General features: G+C 37.6%; 3 protein-coding genes across 3 annotated transcripts in view; 1 reads left to right on the forward strand and 2 right to left on the reverse strand.

The window, feature by feature from the left end:
- The window catches only part of rfx7a (regulatory factor X7a), a 45,739-nt gene extending 28,223 nt beyond the window's left edge, over positions 1–17,516 (reverse strand). Inside the window, exons 1-2 of the mRNA XM_079810798.1 lie at positions 17,139–17,516; positions 1,430–1,463 (exon numbers count right to left, since the gene is read on the reverse strand). Coding sequence (XP_079666924.1) covers positions 1,430–1,463; positions 17,139–17,254 — 150 coding nt within the window. The 5' untranslated portion in view covers positions 17,255–17,516. The remainder of the gene's footprint in view (positions 1–1,429; positions 1,464–17,138) is intronic.
- Positions 17,517–17,944: 428 nt separating this feature from the next.
- tex9 (testis expressed 9) lies at positions 17,945–23,066 on the forward strand. Its single transcript, XM_079840981.1, has 12 exons — positions 17,945–17,997; positions 18,309–18,433; positions 18,567–18,630; positions 18,819–18,898; positions 18,980–19,022; positions 19,116–19,192; positions 19,298–19,473; positions 19,561–19,643; positions 19,720–19,893; positions 21,163–21,297; positions 21,478–21,612; positions 21,720–23,066. Exons 1-12 carry the CDS (start codon positions 17,962–17,964, stop codon positions 21,804–21,806), a joined length of 1,215 nt encoding a protein of 404 aa, XP_079697107.1. The 5' UTR covers positions 17,945–17,961; the 3' UTR covers positions 21,807–23,066.
- calml4a (calmodulin-like 4a) lies at positions 21,825–23,812 on the reverse strand. The gene is made up of 5 exons (XM_079840989.1): positions 23,775–23,812; positions 23,640–23,670; positions 23,334–23,474; positions 22,512–22,700; positions 21,825–22,273 (listed from the first exon to the last, which is right to left on the reverse strand). The coding sequence occupies exons 1-5, from the start codon at positions 23,775–23,777 to the stop codon at positions 22,176–22,178; spliced, it is 462 nt and encodes a 153-aa protein (XP_079697115.1). The 5' UTR covers positions 23,778–23,812; the 3' UTR covers positions 21,825–22,175.
- Positions 23,813–23,850: the final 38 nt, after the last annotated feature.

Here is a 23,850-nt window from a genome sequence, read left to right on the forward strand (position 1 = left end):
CCTCAGAATCGGATCTGTCGGATTTACAACACTTGAGTTCATTCTCGTCTCACGAAATACATGAAAGTAAGTGACCAGTGAACTGGAAGAAGAATAGAGTAAACTATATAGTTACTATATAATGTGCATTTATCTGATGTGAATAAAACACGTAACGTTAGTCAAATTATAACCGTCTGAAAGGATTGTCATTGCCGCTTTCATAGACATCAGTGTGTGTTTTTTGCTAGTACTTATGAACATTTAAATGTCTGAAACCTGAAATAAACATGATGTCGTTGAAAACACTGAATAGTTGTCATGAGTTGTGATGTGACCAGCGCTGAGCGTCTGTCTCTGGCTCAGCCAAAGCGCGAAAGCACGTTTGAATTTTGGCACCGAAATGAGGAACCGAAATCTGCGTTCTGATTCGGTCCGGTACATACCGGTTATATAAGTACCGGTGCCATATTGGAACCGGATTTCGGTACCCAACCCTACTGTTAAGCCAGACTTGGTGCAATTGGATGCTTCTACAGATGTCAGGTACGGATGCCCTTCCAATAGGTGGGTCTCTTCTAGAAATCAACTGAAATATCGGTTTCCCGATATTTAAGCATTTCCCCATAATCAGGTATCGGTTTTGGAATATATCTTATGAATATATTATGTATTTCATAATCTAGACCGACAAAAACATTATTAACAATTATGATGATGTGCCAGATGAAATGGACTCTGTATTAATTAATACAGAGTAATATTATGGAATCTTAATATTCCAGCACGTTCCATTCTCTTCAGCCTATCAAACAACACAGAAACTAAATAGGTGATTTAAAGCATGTTATCATTCAACCTCACTGCAAATAGGCTTTCCAACTAATGTAAATCAATATTTACATAGTCTAACAGTATTAAATGTATGCATCTTCAATGTGTCCCACATTGTGTTTCTACTGTATAAGCTTCCCCCATAATAGATGTTCACTGTTAAAATAATCATCTTTGTTATTGTTTTCACCACAATAGAGTAAGTGCACTAAAAGACTGTACTGAACTACCGATGACAGTGCTGGACCGGCCAAACCCTTCCTGAACTGTAAACACCAAAGGAAGTCAAAGAAGTCCGTCAATATTAATGACCTCTCTCTGGGCATCCCCCAAGTTGGCACACACATACTGTATAACCACACACCTTGTTAGGATTGTCTCTCATGCCATTTCAATATGCTGCCACAAGTAATTTAGGGGTTAATAAATTAAAAAATAAATTAAACAATAAACACTTTCTAGCTTTTTAAGAAAAGGCACAGTCACTTTTACATTTTTGTATTTGTTTAGGTTCAAAATGTCAAGTACTACATTATTCTTCTTATTTAACTCTTATTCATGAATTTAATATGTATTTACAGTGAATCTAAATTTTTAATTACTATCAAATACTCACCAAAATGCAATCCACCTTTGACTGTACAGTTTTGCTGCAAAAAAAGAGAAGATAAATAATCAGCATGACACAAGGGCAACTTGAGAAACATTCATAAAGCTGGCTTTATTAATAAATCAGTGGCATTCAAAACATCTTTCCATCCTCTAACCCGTCGGCCCTGTCCAGCTCAGACCAATATATCCTCAGGAACACATGTGCTTACGCACAAAAAAAGTATCTTGCTTTAATGTTCCATCACACTGGCTGTCTATAAATATTCCTGCCAGTGAGAATGTTTTGACCATCGGGATGTTTGAGGAACCAGAATGAACCAGTATGGAATCTATATACAGGTATGGAACAGTAGAGAGGATCAAGTTTGCATTCAGAGTAATGCAAAGATACTTTCCTTGTGATGGCTGTAGAATAATTTGAACATTCAAAGGACACTAGGTACATTCTGGGTACAGTCACAGGTCATTCTGCATTAAAGGTGAGAGCTGAAAAATTACCCCTTGCAAAATGTACACACACATTTCTTAACTAACTAGAAACTTTCTCTTCCATTTTCTTCAACATCACAAGAAATGTCACATCAGGTCACACAGTGGCTGTACAACAAGATTGAGATCCAAAACCAAAGGTTAATTGGCGCAAGGACAACAGAGAATAGGGCACTATGACTGACAAATCAGTGTAATTGTAACTGGTTGTTCGCATGACCTGCAGTTATATATAAAATATACACATTGGGGGTGTAACGGTTCTCTGTAAAAAATGTACCGTGGTTCATCTCAAATCTGATGATGCATCTATAATATTATGGAAAGCCAAGAGGGACAAAAACTAAAATATAATATGGTTTGTAGACAGACAGAGTTAGACTAATGCATGTTTCTGTTGATGGATACACATTCTGGCTTCCCAATACTTTACAACAAGAGCGATGATAAAAAAGCATGGACAAAACAGTCACTCTTGTATGAGAGTGCCGTCTGCTCGAACTTGACCCGTCATTTACACCGCCATCAACCAGGTGTTAATATCGTGCAAGCGCAGGTGAGACTGAGACCTGAACAGCACACGATGCTATTTGTGTTAAACTAAACTCAGTTAAGCCTTGCCAATTTAAACATTCAAGAGCAAGACGCGAAAAAGAACTCACGCGCGCTTAGAGAAGATTTGTGTGTGTGTTTGTGCACTCATCTTAAGCGTGCGAATATTGAGTTCTCTTTTACTTTACAGAATACCGTTGTCGAAGACGTCCTTTGAAGCTAAGTGCATGCGTTTATGGTTGCAAGCCATTAAACGGACAGGCTGGACCGATGAAACCTGCGACAATTTACCTACTATTAACGCATGAATTTGATAATCATGAATTTGTAAACAATAGATCTACATAATTCACATATGCAGTTCATAGGAGGCATAATGTATTGGCCATACAGTTACAGCATGAAATATTTAAACCTATAACATTTTACACATAACATTTAAACCTAAGTATGACATCATCATAATTTCAACATAATCTCACAATTCTGACTTTTTTCCTAGCAATTGATAAATTATATATCCCAGTTCAGGCTTAATAACTCGCAATTGTGAATTTATGTCACAATTCCAGGGAAAAAAGGCAGAATATCAAGTTTACTTTCTTATCAGATTTGTCTTTTTATACTTTTATTCTGTGGCTTCCATAGACTGCTACTACAGAACTGTCATGCTCCGGCTTATGCGAGCAGGAGCGAGACAAAGCGTGAAAGTTTTGGGCGGGACAAAAACGTCATATTTTTGGAGGAACAGTACATAATCTTGTGGGAATGGGATTGAAAAATCCATCCCTCGCAGACCCAAATTTACGGCCCAAATTTCTCTGGCACTGGCCCCGAGCCATCAGGCCATCCTTACTGTCAAGCCCTGATTTTCTAATCACAAAGCTACACCACACACAATGGCTTTTAATTATAGGACATCCAATCAGGCAGCATGTTGTTCCAACATTCTGACTTTTAAATCCCATATAAAACCTTTCAGGCTTATGCCACAGGCCAAAGCCAAATAGCATGTGTGTTCTTAGAGAGTCAGTCATATGACTGTCCCTATGAGCGAGTGAGAGGTCAGGGAACTAATGAACTGTTACTAGGCGAGTTGTTGTTTGCTTTCATGTGGCTTCAGGCCAGGTAAAACTCATTAAACCGTTTCTAGGTAGTCTTGAAGCAGGTATAGGATCGCACCACTGTTGTCAAGGCAGGCCGTAAAAACAGGATTTCCTGGTAATGTCACTTCCTGTGGCAACACAGGTTATTATCTAACTGTTTCAAGCAGACACCCGATTGAGACTTACTTAATGAGCTAAACATGATGCAAGCATCAACAGCAAAGTTTAACACTATTAGCCCGATGTTCACATTATACACAGATAAAGGGCCTAATTTAGAAAGCAGTACATCTTAAGTGCACTGCAATGCTATATGTTATACGTGGCCCATTCATAAGAAGTTTGTAGTGCAAATTAACTGCAAAACATTAGAAGACAATATAAATAAACTATTTGTGTCCTGCTTTATGCTGCGCAGTAATACTTTGATATGTCCTATGGTTTACACAATGTGGAAAACAGGGACGGAATTGCTATTCCAGTCAATAAAACGTAATTTACTGTATAACATTTGTTACAGAATTTTGCTAATTTTGGATTAATAAATCTAGTTTAGGCCTGTAGAATTCATTTAAATGGTGGACTAGTGTCTGTGATTATAAAACCGCAAAATACTGAGAGACAAAACTAGGGATGCGCTTAGGTATCTGCTTTATAAAACATTATAAAGTATCATAAACGCTTTGTGCACTAGATTAAGTTTTCTGAAGCCATTCCATAGTTTAATGTGAGGTACAGATGAATATATAACAGTTCACGTGAATGCTTCCCTCCGCTGCGTCTGTCAGTCATTCTCCATTCAGCGTTTTAAAGCTACACTGTGTGATATTTTCCCCCATCTAGCGGTGAAAAGGTATGACCATCCAGTGAATATTAGTTTCTCTTCCTCTCAATTCCGATTTCGTTTTAACTCCTACGGTGGCCGATTTAGTCCAAGATTAATATGGCTTCCAGTTCGACCTCGTCCACATTCGACACGGAACCATCGAGTGTTAAAACGAGAAAGGCGAAGCTTGAATTCACGGGTATGTCCCTCTTTGGCTGATGTACTTTCAAGACGGAGGGGCAACATGGCGACCCGCATTCGCACCCATTACCGTATGTATTTTCAATGGCATATTATAAACTTACGAGAATACTTTATTACTTGAAAGAAGTAAATATACATTAATGAGCACATATATTTTTGAAAGAACTAAGTGTTTTTAGCTAAGACTAAACTAAAAAGTTACACAGTGTAGCTTTAAACTGTGTGTCACGTTCGGTTACGAGTACGACAGTCAACACGATGAAACTCTCTCCAAGATGATTCAATGTTCCTGTTATTATGCTTGATCTGTAGATAACGCTCTATGGTTTTGCATAAAATTACTTTATCTGGCTGGAGTTTACTGCGGTTTCTAAATCGTGTTACTTTCTACCGGGTGTCTGTTTGATCACAACACTAGACTAGAGATTGTACTGTTCTTCACACGCATGGTAACTGAATTTTTAAACTGTTAAAAGAAAAGTCTCAATAAAATATTGCATAGATACACTACACGTCGATATATCTCCCTTTGTGTTTTGAGCTTTTCAATGCGGATGAGTGAAGCTGTCACTGAGGCACTAATGGACTTTTTTCTGGATTTTTGGGAGGAGATTGGAGCTTTAGCTTTAATTTCTACATTTCCATAACTGTTTATATCACACCGACGTAATGAATTGTTCTGCATCTCCGAGAGTGTGGCGTGTATGAAGACAGATTAGACTCATTAATAATTCACACAAAAAACAAGATGCACACATGTGTAGCCAATTTCACATGCATAAAACCACATTCACGTGCACAAAAAACAATTCACGTGCGCAAAATAAAATTATATATTCATAAAATACATTTCACAAATGCAAAACAATTCGTAGATTTACAACTTTTGAATGTTTAAAATTTACAAGTTCATCCTTGAATGTGAATGTACAAATCGTCATTCAAGTGTGAATTGCCTTGGATTTATGCGTGTGTATTTTTGAGACTTTTCCTGGCAGCGCTCTCCTCCCTCCCATACTCTTTAGCCAAACAAATTTAAGATTATCAATCAGCCAATCATTATCGCGTGAGGGCGGCCTGGGTGTTACGTCATCAGCGTTCGACCACAGTTAGAGATCATGGCTAAGCAGTGGTATGTGCAGTTTGATCGGTTCATTTCTGTGTTTACTGAAACTAAGAAGTTAGAGATCAGTTAAAGCAATAATTTATTAAATATTAACAGATGTAAGCAACTGCTGTGGTAATCAAATGTCCCACATGAAGAGGAAATTATGCTTGTTATGTTGTATTTTAGCTGCAGGTACAGAGCCCCTCAGACAGCTCTCTCAGTTACAATCACGCAAATGATTGCAAAACAATCATCTGGGTGGCCAATAGCTCCCACTTAGCACTAGCCTCATCGAGATTGAGATGACCAAATTGAGATGACCAAATACTTATTTTCCACCATAATTTGCAAATAAATTCTTTAAAAATCAGACAATGTGCTTTTCTGGATTTTTTTTCCTCGTTCTGTCTCTCGTAGTTGAAGTGTACATATGATGAAAATTACAGGCCTCTCTCATCTTTTTAAGTGGGAGAACTTGCACAATTGGTGGCTGACTAAATACTTTTTTGCCCCACTGTACTTTTTGACTCTCCTTGCAATAGTTTGAGTTATGAGTCTTTAAATTTGTGTATGTCACTCAGAAAACAACAGTTTTGTTGTTTTTTTGTTGTTGTAACTTTTGATTACTTTATGATATATCGCCAGGTCGCCACAAAATTTGACCCAGGTGCAGACCACATATAGGGGAACATCACAATTTTTCACCAGAATTTTTCTGCTGCCCTATTTCCTTCCTGAGTTATTGAATGTTAAATAATAAATATTTGTAAAATTATGTTTTAAATATTTAAAAAAATTGCCTTTTATCAGATATTTATCAGCAATAGATTGTCCAGATATAATACAATTTATATTTTCAAAAAATATAAGTGTTCTAACAAATGATACATACCATTTGACTCTCCTTGCTATAGTTTTGGAGTTGAGTCTTTAAAGTTGTGTATGTCACTCAGAAAACAACAGTTTTATACATTCGTTCTGGATGTCAAGGACTGAACAAAAAGGCTACCTTTGTTCTAAATGCTGTAACTTTTGATTACTTTATGCAATCACCACAAAATTGTATCCAGATGCATACTAAATATAGGGGAACATCACCAAAATATATCATAAAATGTATATTATAAAAATATAAAACGTTTGCTAACAAATGATACCATTTGACTCTCCTTGCTATAGTTTTTGAGTTATGAGTCTTTAAAGTTGTATAAGTCACTCCGACAAAAAAAACCCTCTAAAAATACCTTCAGGGCTTAAGGGGTTAATATCTCTGTTGTTCACCGGTTGTCTGGTTGCAACGCATTATTCTCTCCTTTTTGTATTAGTGTTTAAAATATTTATTTTGTTTACTTAATACGGTACGGGTTGTGTCGAGCCATTCGTTAGTCTGGTTGTTTGATGAGAAAAATATGAAATGTGTAGGTGCAATAAATGCATTAAGAATCCGTACAGCTGTAGAAGCAGGACTATTATTCTGCTGTGCGGAACTGAGGAAGAACTGATGACGGAATAGTTTGATCTTCAGCTGACCAATCAGCAAAAAGGGGCGTATAATTCCCGCCCATGTGTAGAAATCTAATATTCAAGCTGTTTATTCATTTTTCTACCTCTGAACGGAAAACGAACAATCAAGCCGAAATCTCGTTTTTCTGGGAAAAAAAAGAAAAACGAGCTGTTTTCTCTTTTTTCTAATTTCAATATTAAATAAAAAAAACGACTGAAAGAATGATACACGGATTGGCATTAATTTTACTTCTTTAAAAAAGCAGTTTTTATGCTGATCAGACAAAGGCATACTGATCATAGAGGCGCAATAACATCATGCAACTAAGATGATTACTCAGTAAACTATATTCAATTATTTTGCCATCACTTAATGTCTGTATAATATCAATATATACAGTATATAATATCAATAGACATTTAAGGTTTGTTTTTCCTGTAAACTGTGGCCTGATTTAAGCCACAGACTTTTATCCTGTCGGTCACTGCCCCTCCCCCTAAGATCCCCTCCTCCAGCTGGCCGCATGTGCTCTGATCATAACAGGAACGTAAACAACTGCCTGAGAGAGAGACAGAGATGGGGTGAGGAGGTCACTGTGTCACTGGTTGGAAGGGATAGCATGGACATCTCTATCTTTTACTCTCAATAAGGTTGTCCTGGGAAGAGGGCAAAGACCTGTTAGCTTCACGGCTAATTCCACATGAACCGGGTGCTGAGCTGACTGAGAGCAGCCAGACATCACAACAGAGAATAACGCTACTGCTAGTCAGCATGACCTACATGTGTGATATTTGTGTGTCAGTGTGTGTGTGCAAGAGAGATTGGGGATGAGAAATCTCTCTCTCTGTCTCTCTCTCACTGACAGACAGAAAACTCCACTGAACCTGATGAACTCAGCTACTACTGACTGTGCTGCATCTCATAACCTCCTGGGTGCACTAAAGGCCCGAAATACTTCACATCATCTTGTCCTTTGATTTCAATTGATGTCTATCTGAACAAAATCAGGCCAAAACAAAGTTCGTTTGGAGTTTGTTTTAGGAGTTTAAAAAAGCTTGTCAAAGCAAACTTTCCACAAATGACTGGTAAACACCTTTGAAATACTATTGGTCTGTGGTGATTGTGTAATGGGAAGGGTTGGCTCTGGGGCTCCACCTTCTTTTGATTAATGAATTTCTTTTGAATTTCTTAATTCAGTCGTGAAAATCATCAAGAAGACCTTTGTCTCAAAATACATTCAATAATTTTAGCGATTCTCATTTGCTACTTAAATCTACAACCTTTTAAATAACATTAAAAAAAAACTAAATTAGGGCAGAATAAACTTTGCGCTGCTTCCCGCAATCGCGGCAAGGATCAGCCAAATTTCCAGTTATCTAGTGGTTTAGAAGAAAATAAAACCAAAGGCGCATTTTACCCCGGTGCACCTTTAGCCCTATTGTGCCCTATAATAAATGTGACATGACTTGGCTGGAGTGCCAAATTGCAGGGCTTGTGCAAACACATGCACATTGCTATGATCAGATGCTTTCTTAAATGCTATATTCTCACCACTGTCATTTTTGTTGTGTTTATTTTGTTATTGAGAGGAAAGCACATATTTCTAAACGCGATCCCAGCAGCATGGGCAGCGCAGGATTTCAAACTTGTTTTTACCCCAAACCAAAGAACCTAACCCCTTATTTACACTGCACAGGTCTGCGGCGCATTACGACTCCGACACCGGAGACCGGTGCCACAGAACGTTTCAGAAGCAGCCCAGAAGCGGCTCTCCACGCTGCTTCGCTAAAGATAGGTGCCTAGTATATTTTTGATGGACGCCACATCCAAGCCACACAGTTAATACAAAATAAAAGTCAAAAATAAAATAAAAGCCCTCCTGCTCACAGGCACTGTGTGTGAAATATATTAGATAATTAAGGATGTATTTTAAACGACAAAAACAGTTACAAATCTTTTATCCTTGTCCATAACTGGTCATTTAAGTGTATTAACTTAAACAACCATTTAATCAAGTTACCCATGGTACCCCCAAAATCAAGAAAAAACATGAAAAATCAAGAAAACCAACGTCAGACATATAAAGCTTGTGGTATCGTGAGTCCAGTTGCTTCACTTCTGAAATGCTCCTGGTGTGAGATGGCATCGCGTGGAGGATAGAACAAAACCTTGTCTATGCCGCAGACATGTGCGGTGTAAATAAGGGGTAAGTATATCTGGGCCTTTACACACTTAATCAAGCCATCAACACTGAGCACAGTGTCATGCTACACTTTAAATGGGTATCATTTATATCTATAATACAGGTACATTATAATAAGATAAAATGTACACCACTGCTATCACATCTACAATTTAAAAAAAGACTTATATTAAATATTTGAAGCACAAATGAGTATCATAGGTAGCATACTAAAGCTATTAGCACGTAGAGAGCTGCTAATAGCAAAAAACTGTATGGCCGGCTTCAGTCCAGCTGCTCCTCTAAGAGGAACGGTCAGATTCCCAGACTACTGTTAGCAGAGGGGTGATCTAAGGTTTCAAAAACATGCCTAGTAAGCCATTCATATCTTAAGAGTCTGTTCACAATTGCAGTTTGGTTCTCTTCGTTCTTTTGGTCCAGAGACCAAAAAAAGGAAATGATACATTTGATCCTGGTTTGCTTAGCATTCACACTGTCATTTTTAACATCAAACCAAAACATTAGAGATATTCAACGCAACTTACTGAACATCCAAAACTAATGTGTGCTCGTTCTGACGCCTGTACTAAACTGTAACAAGCAACATTGCTCCTACGATGAGAAAAACTAGGTATGCTTGAGCATTCTGTACTTTTTAGGGTCGCAACAGCATCATATCCTGTTTTTGGTTTGTTTAGATGTCTTTGGTCCTTGTCGATTTGGTGCTCAAGAAACATTTATTATTATTGAGAACAGAACAAAACCGCAATACAATTCTGGTCAGGATTCTTTGAATATAATGCTCATAAGAACAGCATTTATTTGAAATTAGGAATGGGACCAGGGCCTGAAATTAACACCCGATCACGGGCAGGTAGCCAATGAGAATTGAGTGATTCATTGGGCAGTTTGAGATGATGCAACTACGTTCATGCGATCGGAAAGAAGATGAGGCCCTTCTCTGACTACGTTTGGATGTTCGAGTATTAAAACGTTGGTAAGATGGGACGAGATAATAATGCAACGCTGACGTAGGGTACAGTACAATGGCAGTTGCACAGATGTGTGTGCGTTGTGTGCGTGTGCATGTTGGGAAGCGGTAAGAAAATGTCCGGTACGCGGTAACTTTACAAGTAATAATAATATTAATTTAGTTCTGTTTAACCGTTCCTGAACATGACTAAATCATAAACACAGCCGTGTGTGATGTGTTCGCATACGAGCTGCGGTAGGTCTACATATGGACTCAGATTACCAGCCGTCAGTAAGACTGTCTGTGACACGGGACATCAATGAATAAAAAGATTTTAAAAAATGTATATTATAAGAGTTATTATTACTTATATTGATTTTGTTAATAACTTGACATCACTTAAATGTGTATTCTTACAAGTTAAAGAACAATGTTTGTGGGACAAGTCGTGGATTTTTGAAGGGGCAATGAAAGAATTGTACTAGATAGATTAAAACATCAGTAACAAAAAAACTAGAGAATCAACAAAATGCAAGAATGATTCTGCATTAATTTAGCGCAAGTGGCGATCGATAGTGGATAATAATATTTAGCCTAATGTATAATAAACTGACGGTAACAATATTGTGTTTTTGACGCTCGCGCAGCATCTCGAGGAGAAATCAATGTTACTGAATGATTCAGCGCTTTGAATGAATCGTTTGTATCAAACATTCAATGACCTATTCATAAGCTGCTTCTCATTTCGAAAGGTTGCATCCTCCAGAGGTCGCATTTGAAGGCTGCATGCGTCATCAAGGCTGTCTCATTTCAGAAAAGTAAGTAGGACACTCCGAATGCGACCTTCAAATGCGCCCTTCTTTTCAGTAATTCGGAGTGTGCATGAGGTGTATCCTTCGCTGCTGCAGATAACCCACAATTCTTTGCGTCGCCATTAACAACTGTCATGTTTTTTAAATATTATTTGAAAAAATGACGCCGCCGGCAGATATACATGCAAGCGAAGATGTGGTGTTTAAACTTAAGTAGTTTCAAGCTTGTTTTTGTTTTTAAGCTGTATTATCTCAAATAGATAGTTGGGGTGAACAGGATTACAAGTGTTTAGTGATTTTTAAACGTTTAGAACAGTACTTTGCTGTCAAGGCAAGAAACATTTCATAGTCATTTTAGAGTTATAAATAATTTTCATTCATTTAACTGGTGTGAGAGCGCAACTCCACTGTGAACATGTTGGCATAGCAACGTGATACTTTCTGCCTGTGTTTCCTACAGAGGACGTCTCGTTTAATTCTGATTAAAGCTACACTATGTAACTTTTTCGTACACTAGAGGTCGCCTGGTCGCCTGAGCCCTTATTGTTTCTCCCTATTGCAGAGACTTTCTTTTCTTTTTCCCTCAGGACTGACTTCCCTCTGTCACTGCCTTCAGCCATTTCTTCTCATTCAAAAAACGACGTTGCATGCTGCGCCTGCGCCAGGCTGATGCTGGCTGAACAGGATTTACCAAGAGTTTTCAAAATAGCGCGAATCAAACACAGTTTTAATGATAAATAAATGTTAAAATATAATACTAATCGTCAGTACATTTTATTGTGAAACCGGTAATTGTTAGCCTGGATGCCAGCCGAACTTAGCCCCGCCCACAACATTTTTACTCGGGCAGTTCGGTCTGGAATTGATCGGTAGAGAAGTAATTATGCCCGAACAGAAACTGTTCGGACCAATGAAATTGTCAGGGCGGGCTTTAGACGATGATGGACAGATGATAAACAGTAACGTAATCATCCACGTCATCAAAAGCCACTTGGGTTGAGTTTGTTCTAATCCTAAATGGAGAACTTGTTCGTATATGCATTCACCTTTACTATTTCTCTCAGAAATGATGATCGTGTTGGTAAGTACTCTGTGTATCCTTAAATTATTTTTTTTACAACACCGGCAAAGATCGTTTACACTAATCTTGTTCTTCTAACGTTAGGCTACTTATTCCAGCGTGCGTGCAGACAGGGTTGCCAAGTTTTTACAACAAAACCCGCCCAATTGCTAACGTTCCTCAAAACTAGCCAAAAACAAGCCCAATAGCTTTCCAGGGGGGGTTCTCCGGGGAAAAAAAAGGCATTTGGGGGGTAAAATATGTGTTATTTTGGCAGGGCTGGCAGCTAAAAATCGCATTCCTGGGTTTGTATATCACATAATTGGGGTCGCTTCAACCCGCGGACATGGCAACACAGTGCAGTTGAGTTCTGTTGACATTTGACAACTAACGTTGTGCGTCGCTCCGTTGCTCTGATTGGTTGTAGGTCTATCCAATTGAGATCTTTCCTGGTTCGGTTGAAACACGCCCCATAATCACAGCCCAACGGAGCGGTCTCAGACTCATATTCTGACTAGAATTGAGTATGACGACGTCAGGCTAGGTAATTGTCCCATCCCTATTTGAAATTAGTGATGATCGACCGATATATCGATTTACCGATATATTTCCCCCGATATTCAAGCATTTTACCATAATCAGATATCGGTTTTGTAATATTGGATTTACCTATAAACGGCGCTATCTTGTGGCCGTTTTGAGAATTGTGCGCAGGATCACCATCACAGCGCATCTGAGGCGAGACGTGGGGAGACGAGACAACAGCGTGCACAGGTAAAGTATACTTGCCTTCTTTGCTGTAATTAGTAAACTTTATTTAACATAAGTCATTAATACACAAATTAGATGTTACATAAATGCCTGAAATCTAGCTAGTTTATTCAGGATTTGATGGATTATTTTATATTTAAAATAATCTTTCAAGTTCTGTCCAAATACAGATGCAACTTTGCATGAATGAAATAATACAGCCATGAATGAGCACATGTTGGAAACAAAAGCGCTGAATTTAATTCTCTCTCTGTTGTCTATGCTCATCATTAGTCTCGTGAAGTCGTCAGTATTTTGCTGTTCACGCAGCGGGTTGATGCTCAGGAAATGCTCCACAGCCACCGCATATAACTTTAACAAGATTCACTTGTTTAAAACACCGTAATTAATTATATAAACATTTACTTAACCATTAATTCGCTAATAAACATCAAAGTAAACAACTCTATGGATATTAATTATTTATTATCTCCGCGAACGATCGCAGTTTGAGTAGTTCTGTGTAAATGCATAGATAAATATCAGTTTGTCAGCAGATATTTCATAATTCTGATATAACTTAACATACCATTTGAGAAATGCAATAAAATACGATGTTTTGTTTGTTATATTCCAATATTCCAGAGAATATTATTCAGTTATTTAACATTATCCAGCGAATTATTCTTCACTCTTTAACCTATTAAACAGTTTATAAATCTACTAAAACTGTAGTTTAAAATTAAGTATTACATTTCGGAGCCATTTATGAAAACAAACAAAACTTTTTAAGCTTATGGGGCAGAATGCTGAAAGACTCTGTTTTCTACACTACAACCTATAGTTCTGCTCAACTGGGAGTATTAAGCAACATTAAACAGCAATGCTATTTTTTTCCCAGGTTGTTTAGATTGTTTGTTTTTTAATTGGTTAGAGTTACTTTTATGTGCTTTATTTATTTTACCCTTTTTTTCCACCTAATCGAAGATTTTATTTTGTAAACAAAAACAGTTTAGCAACAGTGCACTTTCAGACCCCTCTATTTATTGGTGTATAAATAAGATTTGTTTGTTTTCTATGCAAGGAGAGAGTGATTATTTTAAATAAAATGGTTTGTTCAGTTCAGTGGTGTTGTAATCGTGTCAAAAACAGAAGAAAAACAGTAAATAAATATTGGTCATCGGGCACAAAAAACTAAAATTATCGGTATCGGTTCTAAAAATCAATATCGGTCGATCACTATTTGAAATAGAAATATTTTGTAACATTTAATGTCTTTACTGTCACATTTGATCAATTGGGACATCCTAGATTAAAAAATATATACATTTCTCAAAAAAAAAAAAAAAAAAAAAAAAAACCAGTATTGTATTTATATGTGTATGACACTACTGTGTGTATACTTGTGTTTTGGGGGACAAGAAATATAATCAAAATGCATTTTTCTATTACAACTTTTCATCTGTGTGCACTGTGCAAGTATAAAATTACATGCAAACCAAAACCTCACACCCAAGTAAATCGCAGAAAGTCAGAGAGGAAATGGTATGATACACAACTAGTTTTCTGAATGTCTTTTCAAACAGGACAACTGTAACCTTCATTGGGACTAAGAGTATTTTGCAGACCAAATAGAATGTTTATGCAGTAAATCCACAGACATAGATCCTTCCATTGTTTGAGCAATGAGCATCGGTCTAAATGTAGGCTAAACCAAAACAGAATCATCTAACAGCAGCAAAGCAGCAGTTGCGAGCCGTTCCCAGAGACTGCAGCTTGGCAAAAACAGCTGGGCTTTTTGCCAGCGGTGCTATGGCTCATTTTCATTTCTCTTTGAAGGTGATTACCACCATTGTGTTTAGATCTCTTCCCCTCCTGTGAAAGATTCACACACACACTGATGTGCATGTACATATAAAATATTTAAAATAAGGGACCAAATTCACCCCTTTCAAACTCAGCTTTGTGTAGCACTATGAACTTAAATCTAAAATTACCTGACACATTTGGTGTAAACCAAGCAACAACATCTCTGAAATAAACTCGAAGAGCTAAATCACAGTATTACACAGAAAGTACAGCTCATTCTTAAACAACCCCCTCTGCTGGTCTGTTGACAACTAAAAAAAAATCCTTACCAGGTGAGATTCTAGAGATTAGTCCGCTACTTCTTTTCAGTTAATAGGCAGTATTTATGCATCAGTAATCCCCATCATCAATGTATAAATTACAAGATATTCCCATTAGTGACAAAATAGTTACTACTGGCAAATCACAATCTCTTTTCCACAAGGTTCGCCAGCACCAGTGCCAAATACCCTGTTCTTTTCCACAGGGACAGTACCATGTGCCAACCAGCATGCCAAATGCAGCTCAGGGGTTTCAGCTTTCACATCGACACGACAGGCCTAACCTTTAGAGCTCTGCTCCGAGTGAAGGGCAAGGAGCACCGGCTGAGACGGTCCACTCATCATACGGATGCCTGAGTAAATGGCCAATCCATTTCATAGTACTAAGAGCTATAATGAACAGCAGAATTTGTGTGCGAATGACACACAGCTTCAAGTTAAACTTCAGTCAAATTTACAACAGAAAGTAGTATGACAACTTTAATCAATAACAACAACAAAAAACTGTTGATTATCAAATCCACGGTTAGACAGATCACATTGAATTAATCGATTCACTGCTAAAAGGTCAACCTATAGAGAGAAATGAGCAAAATCGAATACATTTTTTTCTATCTCTAAATGCTCGGAAACTAAACTGATATTGTATAGTATTTTTGAGTGTATTTGGTTGTTATAAATGTGTTAAGATTAAATTAATTGGTAAAATAACTGTTAGTTATGTCCAAAATAACTGCCCAAATAAGTATCTATTCTGAATCCACTGATAACAACAGTCGAGCCCACCAAGTGCGACTATATTCAAACAAAACTGCACTGAAAAATAAGTAAACACTGTTACTTAATGATTGGATTAATTGCTATTTGTCCTCCTAAACCAGTCTGCTTAAAGATTCCCAGAAAATGACAAGTAAGGTCATAACATAACATAATATGCTGACTAAACATTACAGAAAATTATTTTCTATAGAAATGTCCAATCTCACACCAAAGTATTCTGCAGAAATATACCAATGATATATATTATTGCACTTGAACTTAAAAAAATCTACGTCCCAGGCTGGACGTACAGTAGCCGCTGCTGCAGATGCATGTCGTTGAGAGCATGTCTCGACATGCAAAAACAAGGGTAGTGAGGGGGATGGAGGCTGCAAAATAATCGTGTCAGCGATTTTTCTCATTGTCGCTGCCACAAGCAATGTCTATCAACAATGATCAATTCTATGTAAAACTACTAACCGAAGACACGACTGGGTTGAGAGACCATGCACACAGAAGCTATATTGTCCTCACGAATATAACTTACTGAGTAATACAAATGCATGTAGAACGCATGCGCTGCTACGCTATAAACATCCTGAGGCATGGCTGCATGTCTTCATCTTTAATGACAGTAAGCGCGTAGCCGGTGAATGAAAACACACTTTGGATCACTGCAACACAAACTAGAATGTGGAGAGTAAAATAGGTCTGTCGGATGCAGTGGTGTCTACAAGGACAGCATGTCTATGACTATGGTGTACACTGGCCGTTTAAATGCGCGCGGCTGTACCGGCTGCTGCTGCTGCACGAGTTGTTTACCATCACTAGCGCGCCCACTAAATCTGTTAAGAGCGCGTGGTCGCGGGAAATCTTTCGTCCACTTCAAGACACAGACATTTCACTTTCTGCACTTTCACAAGAAAACAAAAAAGTCTTAGCCGATAAATAACGACTGCACTGTCCACGACAGGCAATACGCGTAACCAACCTCAGATTTTTTTTTAATTGAACATCTACTCAGTCCAAAAACAAACCACTTTGATAAGTTCACTTATCGTTATCATATTAAGTAACGTTAAAGAGACGATGAGATTAGTTAAACACAGTTACTGTAGCCACGACTCGCTGTCAAGTGGAAACGAGGGACCATCTAGAATAGAGCTAAATAGGATGGAGAGCCTTCGATCCCATTAACCCCCACATATCCAGCAGCAGCACTCACTCACTCACTCACTGGCCATTTCAGACAGACTTACCAGATTGAGTTCTTTATTTTTAGCTGCAACGCATTCGCCTCATGTCCTTGCAATCCTTGAACCGCGGAAGGTAAAGGTCCTACGCCAGGACCAGACTGCTGCTGGTCATCAGCCATCTCGATGCGACTCTGTTGAGACGAGGATGGGGATCTAACAAGTAGGCCTTAACCTGAACCTGGAGAATGCAGCTTTCCTCCGTAAATAGTACATCACGATCACCGCCTATTGATTTCACTGACAAATCGGACTCGGCTCTAATAGACCACGATGGTAATTCATGGTTTGTGGTTGCAGTTGAGGTCACTATCCCTGCGCGTGCACCAGGAGCAAGGAAACACTTCGAGCTGCAGCAGGTTCAGAGTCAGACACTACCTACCTAGTAGCTCACTGGTGACCACTGGGGAAGCTGCTGCTGCTGCTGGGACCGCGCATGCGCACTGCGCCACCAGCGGAACCACGAGGGTGCTGCAGCGAGTTCGTCTAGTTCAGTGTAGTGGCATAATCACTCATGTTCTTCTGAAGCACTAACTGGCTGTCAGTAAGGATTGATAATATCCCTCTCATTGTTTTACAAGATTCCCATCATACTCGATTGTTTGTCTCTTTATCCGTCACATAAAGAATTCACCCTGGAGGTTGTGTTGGCATTTCCTGCCATGTAATGCAATAAATAAAATAATACATAAAATTGCCTTTTGAACGCCATATGACATAAATGTCATTAAATAAATCTCGAATTAAAATGAAATGCCTCGGTTGAAATGGGGAGGTAGACACCGTTGCTTAGCAACGGCGACAACGGCATGTCTCGCCACTAACAAAAATGGCAGACCGCACACCAAGAGTCGCGCTACCTCCTGTAAGTCTAACGAAATAAAACTCTTTAATCCTCTTTTCGAATTATGTTGTATTAATGACAGTTTTACCTAAAGTACTCTTTTGTGTATTGAATAAAATAATTTACGTTAAATACAAATATTGTCCGTTCTTTTACTACTCTGTTGCAAATGATCAGACATGAAAATGAATGTCTGTTAGTTAACAGTTACCTGACAGAGCAATAGCCGTCTTAAATGAAGAAAAGCCGTAAGAAGTAAGAAAGAAAGTAGTATTTTGAGGGCGGAGAAAGATTAACAATTGCAATAATAGTGATACTTTCTTTCTTCTCAGTTAAAAAAGCCTCAAACGTCTTACTCGGAAAGGCCTTCCAGACCCAGACCTCAGAGCAGGTCTTCATCTGCTCCTTCAAAGAAACCACCGCAAATGGACCTCTTAGCCAAAGAAGAGGAATACAAGTATTTATGGTTTTATTATTTAAATGCACATTCGTTTTAATATGCTGCTTATACTCAGTGACTGCATAACATGTGCCATAAAGACTTGAGGTGTCTTATATATCTAACTGCTTGCAACTCTGATACTCCTCAGACGTCTCAATGCAGAACTAGAAGCAAAAACAGCAGAACTTGTTCGGGAAGCAGAAAAAGTTATGGTAAGAGTAGACAAAAGTATTTATTTAAAAAAAATAGCAAATGATTTTGATAAGAAATCTTTGAAAGATCTGAGAGAATATGGTATATGTACTTTTAACGTGTATGCATAGCTTATAGCCTATGTCATATGTATGATTTTGCAACAAACCCAATCATTGACACTGTTTTCTTTAATTGTGGTTTTCAGAGGGATCAAAATGAGGTGCTCTCCAAACCAATCTCCTCCCATCTCTCCATTGATACTGACCGTGATTTTGAGGATTCTAGGTAACAGTTCTCACAATTTGACATGAGCATAAGCAACATCATTTGCTGTTTGCGAGCATAACATTTTGTTTGTCTTATTAGGCCGGTGAATATAAAAAAAGAAACGTCTAAGCCGCCCACTACGGTACAACAGAACTATCATATGAATCAGTGCAAATGTGGATTAGATACAAGACCCCATTACTTACAGGAAACCCATTTCTGTTGTGTTATGTAGATCATAAAAAACAAGAACTTCTCTGAAAAATCTTCAAAGCCAAGCAAGCCAGGCTCAGGAAATAAAAAAAATGCTCAGTAAGTGTATTCTCAAAGTTTTTATTATTATAAAATATTTATAAAAACATTTATTGTATAAAATGAATTGCTATAAATCTGAATGATTTTTGGTCTTTGGGGTAGTGTCAACAGAAAAGCAACACATACTGTGGTTGATGATGTTGCTATTCCTGAAGACTTTGGGGATTTCTCACTTGCTAAGACAATCAGCATAATCGAGAACAGGGTTAGTGATGATCTCACTGAAGAACACTTGCAGGATGACATTATGCCCAGTGTTGGAGATGAGATGGGCGCAGGTTGGTTAAAAAGGACCAAATATGTTCAAATATTGAACTTGTTGTGCTGCTTTACTATTTGCAGTATGATTCATTTCATTCTTACAGAGGCTCAGATCAGATTTTTGAAGGCTAAGCTTCGAGTAATGCAGGAAGAATTAAACAGACTCTCATATGAATGCAACAAGAAGGTAAGCAGTAAGAGATGTGTTCAAGGTGGGTTAATCTATTCAGTCAGGTCAAGTTACTCTTGCTCATGTCTTGAAGGATGATGAAAACAGCACTTTAAGTAGCAAACTGAAGGACGTGGAGGAGGAAAGGGCAAGATTGCAGAGGACTACAAATGTCCAACAGACTCAGGTTGAGAAGCAAAGAGCTTTAGCTGAAGAATCCAGTCGGAAGTGTGAAGGTCTGCAACAGCAAGTGGCAGCACTGCAAAAGGTACTTGAATTGTTGCCAACAAATTATTTAAAATTCTTCCCACAATCTACAGAAACTTATTGAAGTTACTTTCTGATAGAAAAAGTGACAGAAAAATGTTCTGCATCAACAAAGTATCAATATTTTTTTAACCTCATTAAAACCTCAATTCCTATAGGCTATGTATAATATAGATAGATATGCCATAATTCCTGTTAATCAGAGCTGTGCCAGGATCCAGAGCCGTGGAATCCTTGGCATGGGCCCTTTAACCTGATTCGTCCTCTATGTGTAAAGTGAGACTATGCCACAGCTGCTCAGAGTGCAGAGCACACTGCACTTGGGCTTCTGGGACGGATATCTTTGGAACTCACTCTTTCCCTTATGATAGGGACATGAAATCTGAATGATGGTAGAGAATAACAGTATAACTAAATAGAAATTCCTATAAGAATGGGACGTATCGCTTAAAAAACACCTATTCACTGCTATCTTATTTTTAGACTTATTGCATGTGCTTGATGTTTGGGTAGGATGGGTTAAACGCTTTTCTTAGGCCTTACAAAGATCCAAAGCCCATAATGAAAATTCCATCATCATTTACTCACCCTCATAACCTGTTAGATTTTCATTCATCTTCGAAACACAAATGAAGATCTTTTTTAATGAAATCTGAGAGCTTTCTGTCCCTCTGTTGACAGTGCACGCAACTACCACTTTGATGCTTCAAAAAGTTTGTAAAGTGATTGTAAAACTGATGATCAGAACTAATCAGAAATGAGCCGTCTAAATTTTCTGAAGAGAAAGTGATCGCTTTATATGATGAACAGATTGAATTAAGGCGTTTATTATCATGTAAACATTGACCATTGAACATAAACTGAAGCTCAACCGTACTTGCTTTGGTGCACGAGATCAAACTTCTTGTGAAAGCTCAAATGTGCTGCGGAACACACAAGAATGAACCTCATTGGTTCTTGCACGTCGTCATATAAAGTGACAGAGTCTCTTCAGAAAATTTGGACTAAACCGCTCAAATCATATGGATTAGTTTTACAATCTCTTTATGAATTTGTTGCGTAGCTGTCTGTGGAGGGACAGAAATCTTTCAGATTTCATTAAAAAGATCTTCAATTGTGTTTCGAAGATGAACGAAAGTCTTAGTGGTTTGGAACGACATGAGGGTGAGTAAATTATGAATTAGACCTTAAATATATTTACAATTGGGACTACAATTTTTTTTTGCACTGTATGTTTTCTTCAGTTATACGTAAAGTCTGTACACTCTAGGAGTTGGAAAGCATGAAGAGGACCCATAAGCAGGCAGCCAGTACACACAGTGCAACAGAAGTGCGGTTGAATAGAGCTCTGGAGGAGGCTGAGAAGGCTAAAACTCAGCTCAACAAACTCAAACAGAGCAGTAAGGTAATGTGAACTCAGATAAACCGGCATGAAATAAACCAAGTGATGTGTATTACGGTTTTCTGTGCAACAAATCCTTCAGTGTACTGTTTGGCACCACAATTTACTCCAGAAGTATTTCAAATTTAGATGGCATTTTTGTTCATTTATCTTCTTCTCTAATGCTTTTTTACCCTACCGAAGGATTCAACCAGTCAGGAGCACCAGAAGATCGAAACCTTACAAGCTGAGAACAGAAAGCTGGAAAGACAAAATGCTGAGCTCATCATGGGTTTTAAAAAGCAACTCAAGCTAATAGATATTTTAAAAAGACAGAAGGTAAGAAATCAGTATCTTACACAATTACAGTAATATCATATCACTCTAACTACCTTTACTAGAACGAACATAAAAATCATTTTATGTTTATGCTGTATTTTTGAAAGATGCATTTTGAAGCGGCCAAGCTGTTGTCCTTCACTGAAGAGGAGTTCATGAAAGCTTTGGATTGGGGAAAGGATGGAGTCTCATAGGTTTCTATTTTGTTCTTTGTAGATAGATTTAAAATTAGATGATGTTGTACAACAAATAGTTTAAATTTCATGAGCTTATTCACTGTTCAACAATCTTCAAACTTCAATAAATATTAATATGCTGAATATCATGACGGTGTTTACCCTACATGATAACCCATACAACCCTACAACAATAATTAAATTACATCATGATTGCCATCTAGTGGTGCATACTGAAATCACAACATGTATCCAAATATGATTTTCATTTTAACATTTAATCATTTGTTATTTTTATATACAATGTGAACACAGAACAAAAATATCTTATTCCTGCTAGTAAATAACTGCTTTATTCAGGGTATGGGCCAAACCCACTCATCTTCATTAGTAGTCCACTGTAGGAAGTGTGACCATTCTGATGAACTCCTCATAATATACGAGTCCATCACGCCCAACATTAGCCTCTTTGAAAAGCTCATCCACTGAAAAATAACACACAATTAACAGTTAAACAACACATTCATTCAGTCTACTAGTGCTAATATACTGAGATCTGACTTATAAAATGTATTTCTAAACTCTTCAAACTAAGGCATGCATTAAATGGGGTTAATATTTAAATCAGTCCAAAAAAAACCCCACTTGTGCCAATTTCATTTGATTAGCTCTGATCTTTGAATAAATCAACATAAAACCAGGAAAATCTCAGATGATTTATACCTTCTTTTTCAGTGAGCTTTTCTCCCAAGCCAGTGAGTTTAGCCCTTAACTCAGAGGCCAGAATGTAGCCCTTCTTGTGTTTGTCCGTCATGCGCATGGCCTCCAGAATTTCAGTCTTAGGATCCTCCTGCTGCATCTGTCTGTGCATCATGGTTAGAAATGTAGAAAAGTCCAGCTCCCCTGTCTTATCTGTGGTGGGGATACAGCAGAAAAGATGTATGGGTAAAACTTTACATTAAGGTTCATTAGTTAACTACATTAGTTAACATGAACTAATAATGAACTTAATTTTTAAAGCATTTATTAATCTTTGTTAATGTTAATTTCAACATTTACTAATGCATTATTAAAATCTTGTTTACATTAATTAATGCACTGTGAACTAACATGAACAGACCATGAACAGCTGGATTTTTATTAACTAACGTTAACAAAGATTAACTAAAGCTGAACAAAGGTGTTGTTCATGGTTAGTTGATGTTAACTAATGCATTAACTATTGTTAACTAATACAACTTGAACAACTAAACATTAAAGAAAGCAAAGAATTGATTCAAACACAATTAAGTTTTGAATATTTTACTTCAGCTTTTGTTTGATTCCAGTGCCTCAACAAGCTCTTACACTGGCCATATAAATGATATGTCATAACTAAAATTAAAGTTTTTGTGTGTGTGTGTTGTCATTAGCACAATGAGAGCACTGGTCCAATGTATATCGCCATTAGCCACAGTTGGCACAAGGAAGCTGAAAGAGCTGACAAGAAAGACATATTCACAATTCAATGGAATGTGTTAATCATGAGGTCTAAGAAAATGTTACCTATTTTGTGGATTTGCAGATGTCTAGCCACTTCATTAAATGTGGGACTTGTACCCAAACAGCGCATAACAGTAATAAGGTCTTTGGCTTCAATCTTCCCCTTTCGCTTCTTGTCATAAAGTGAGAAGCATTCTTTGAACTCTACATGAAAACATGTAAAACTACAGTGAAAAACAATTCCACAAAAAATTTAAACATTTTATCAATGTACTGTACATGTCGTTTTAAAAAAAATAACAATTTAGTTTATTTTACTATGTTTGTGGATTTACATTGCACACTTTCTTTCTGTGTAACACAGCTTACCATCAATCTGAGTTTGTGATAAGAATTTTGCCTGTAAAGAGAGGTTTTAAAAAAACATGTTGAAAAATCAATAATAATTGAATGATGAAACTAAAATGTAAGAGAAAACGCGTGGAAAATCAACACCAAACTCACCATGTCTACACGCGTATCGGCTGTTCAGGGAAAGAGTCACTCCCTCTGGATTACCTGTAGGAACTAAAGTCCACTG

Source organism: Gobio gobio, assembly GCF_949357685.1.
Source record: "Gobio gobio genome assembly, chromosome: 2".
NCBI classification, from domain to species: Eukaryota; Metazoa; Chordata; class Actinopteri; order Cypriniformes; family Gobionidae; genus Gobio; species Gobio gobio.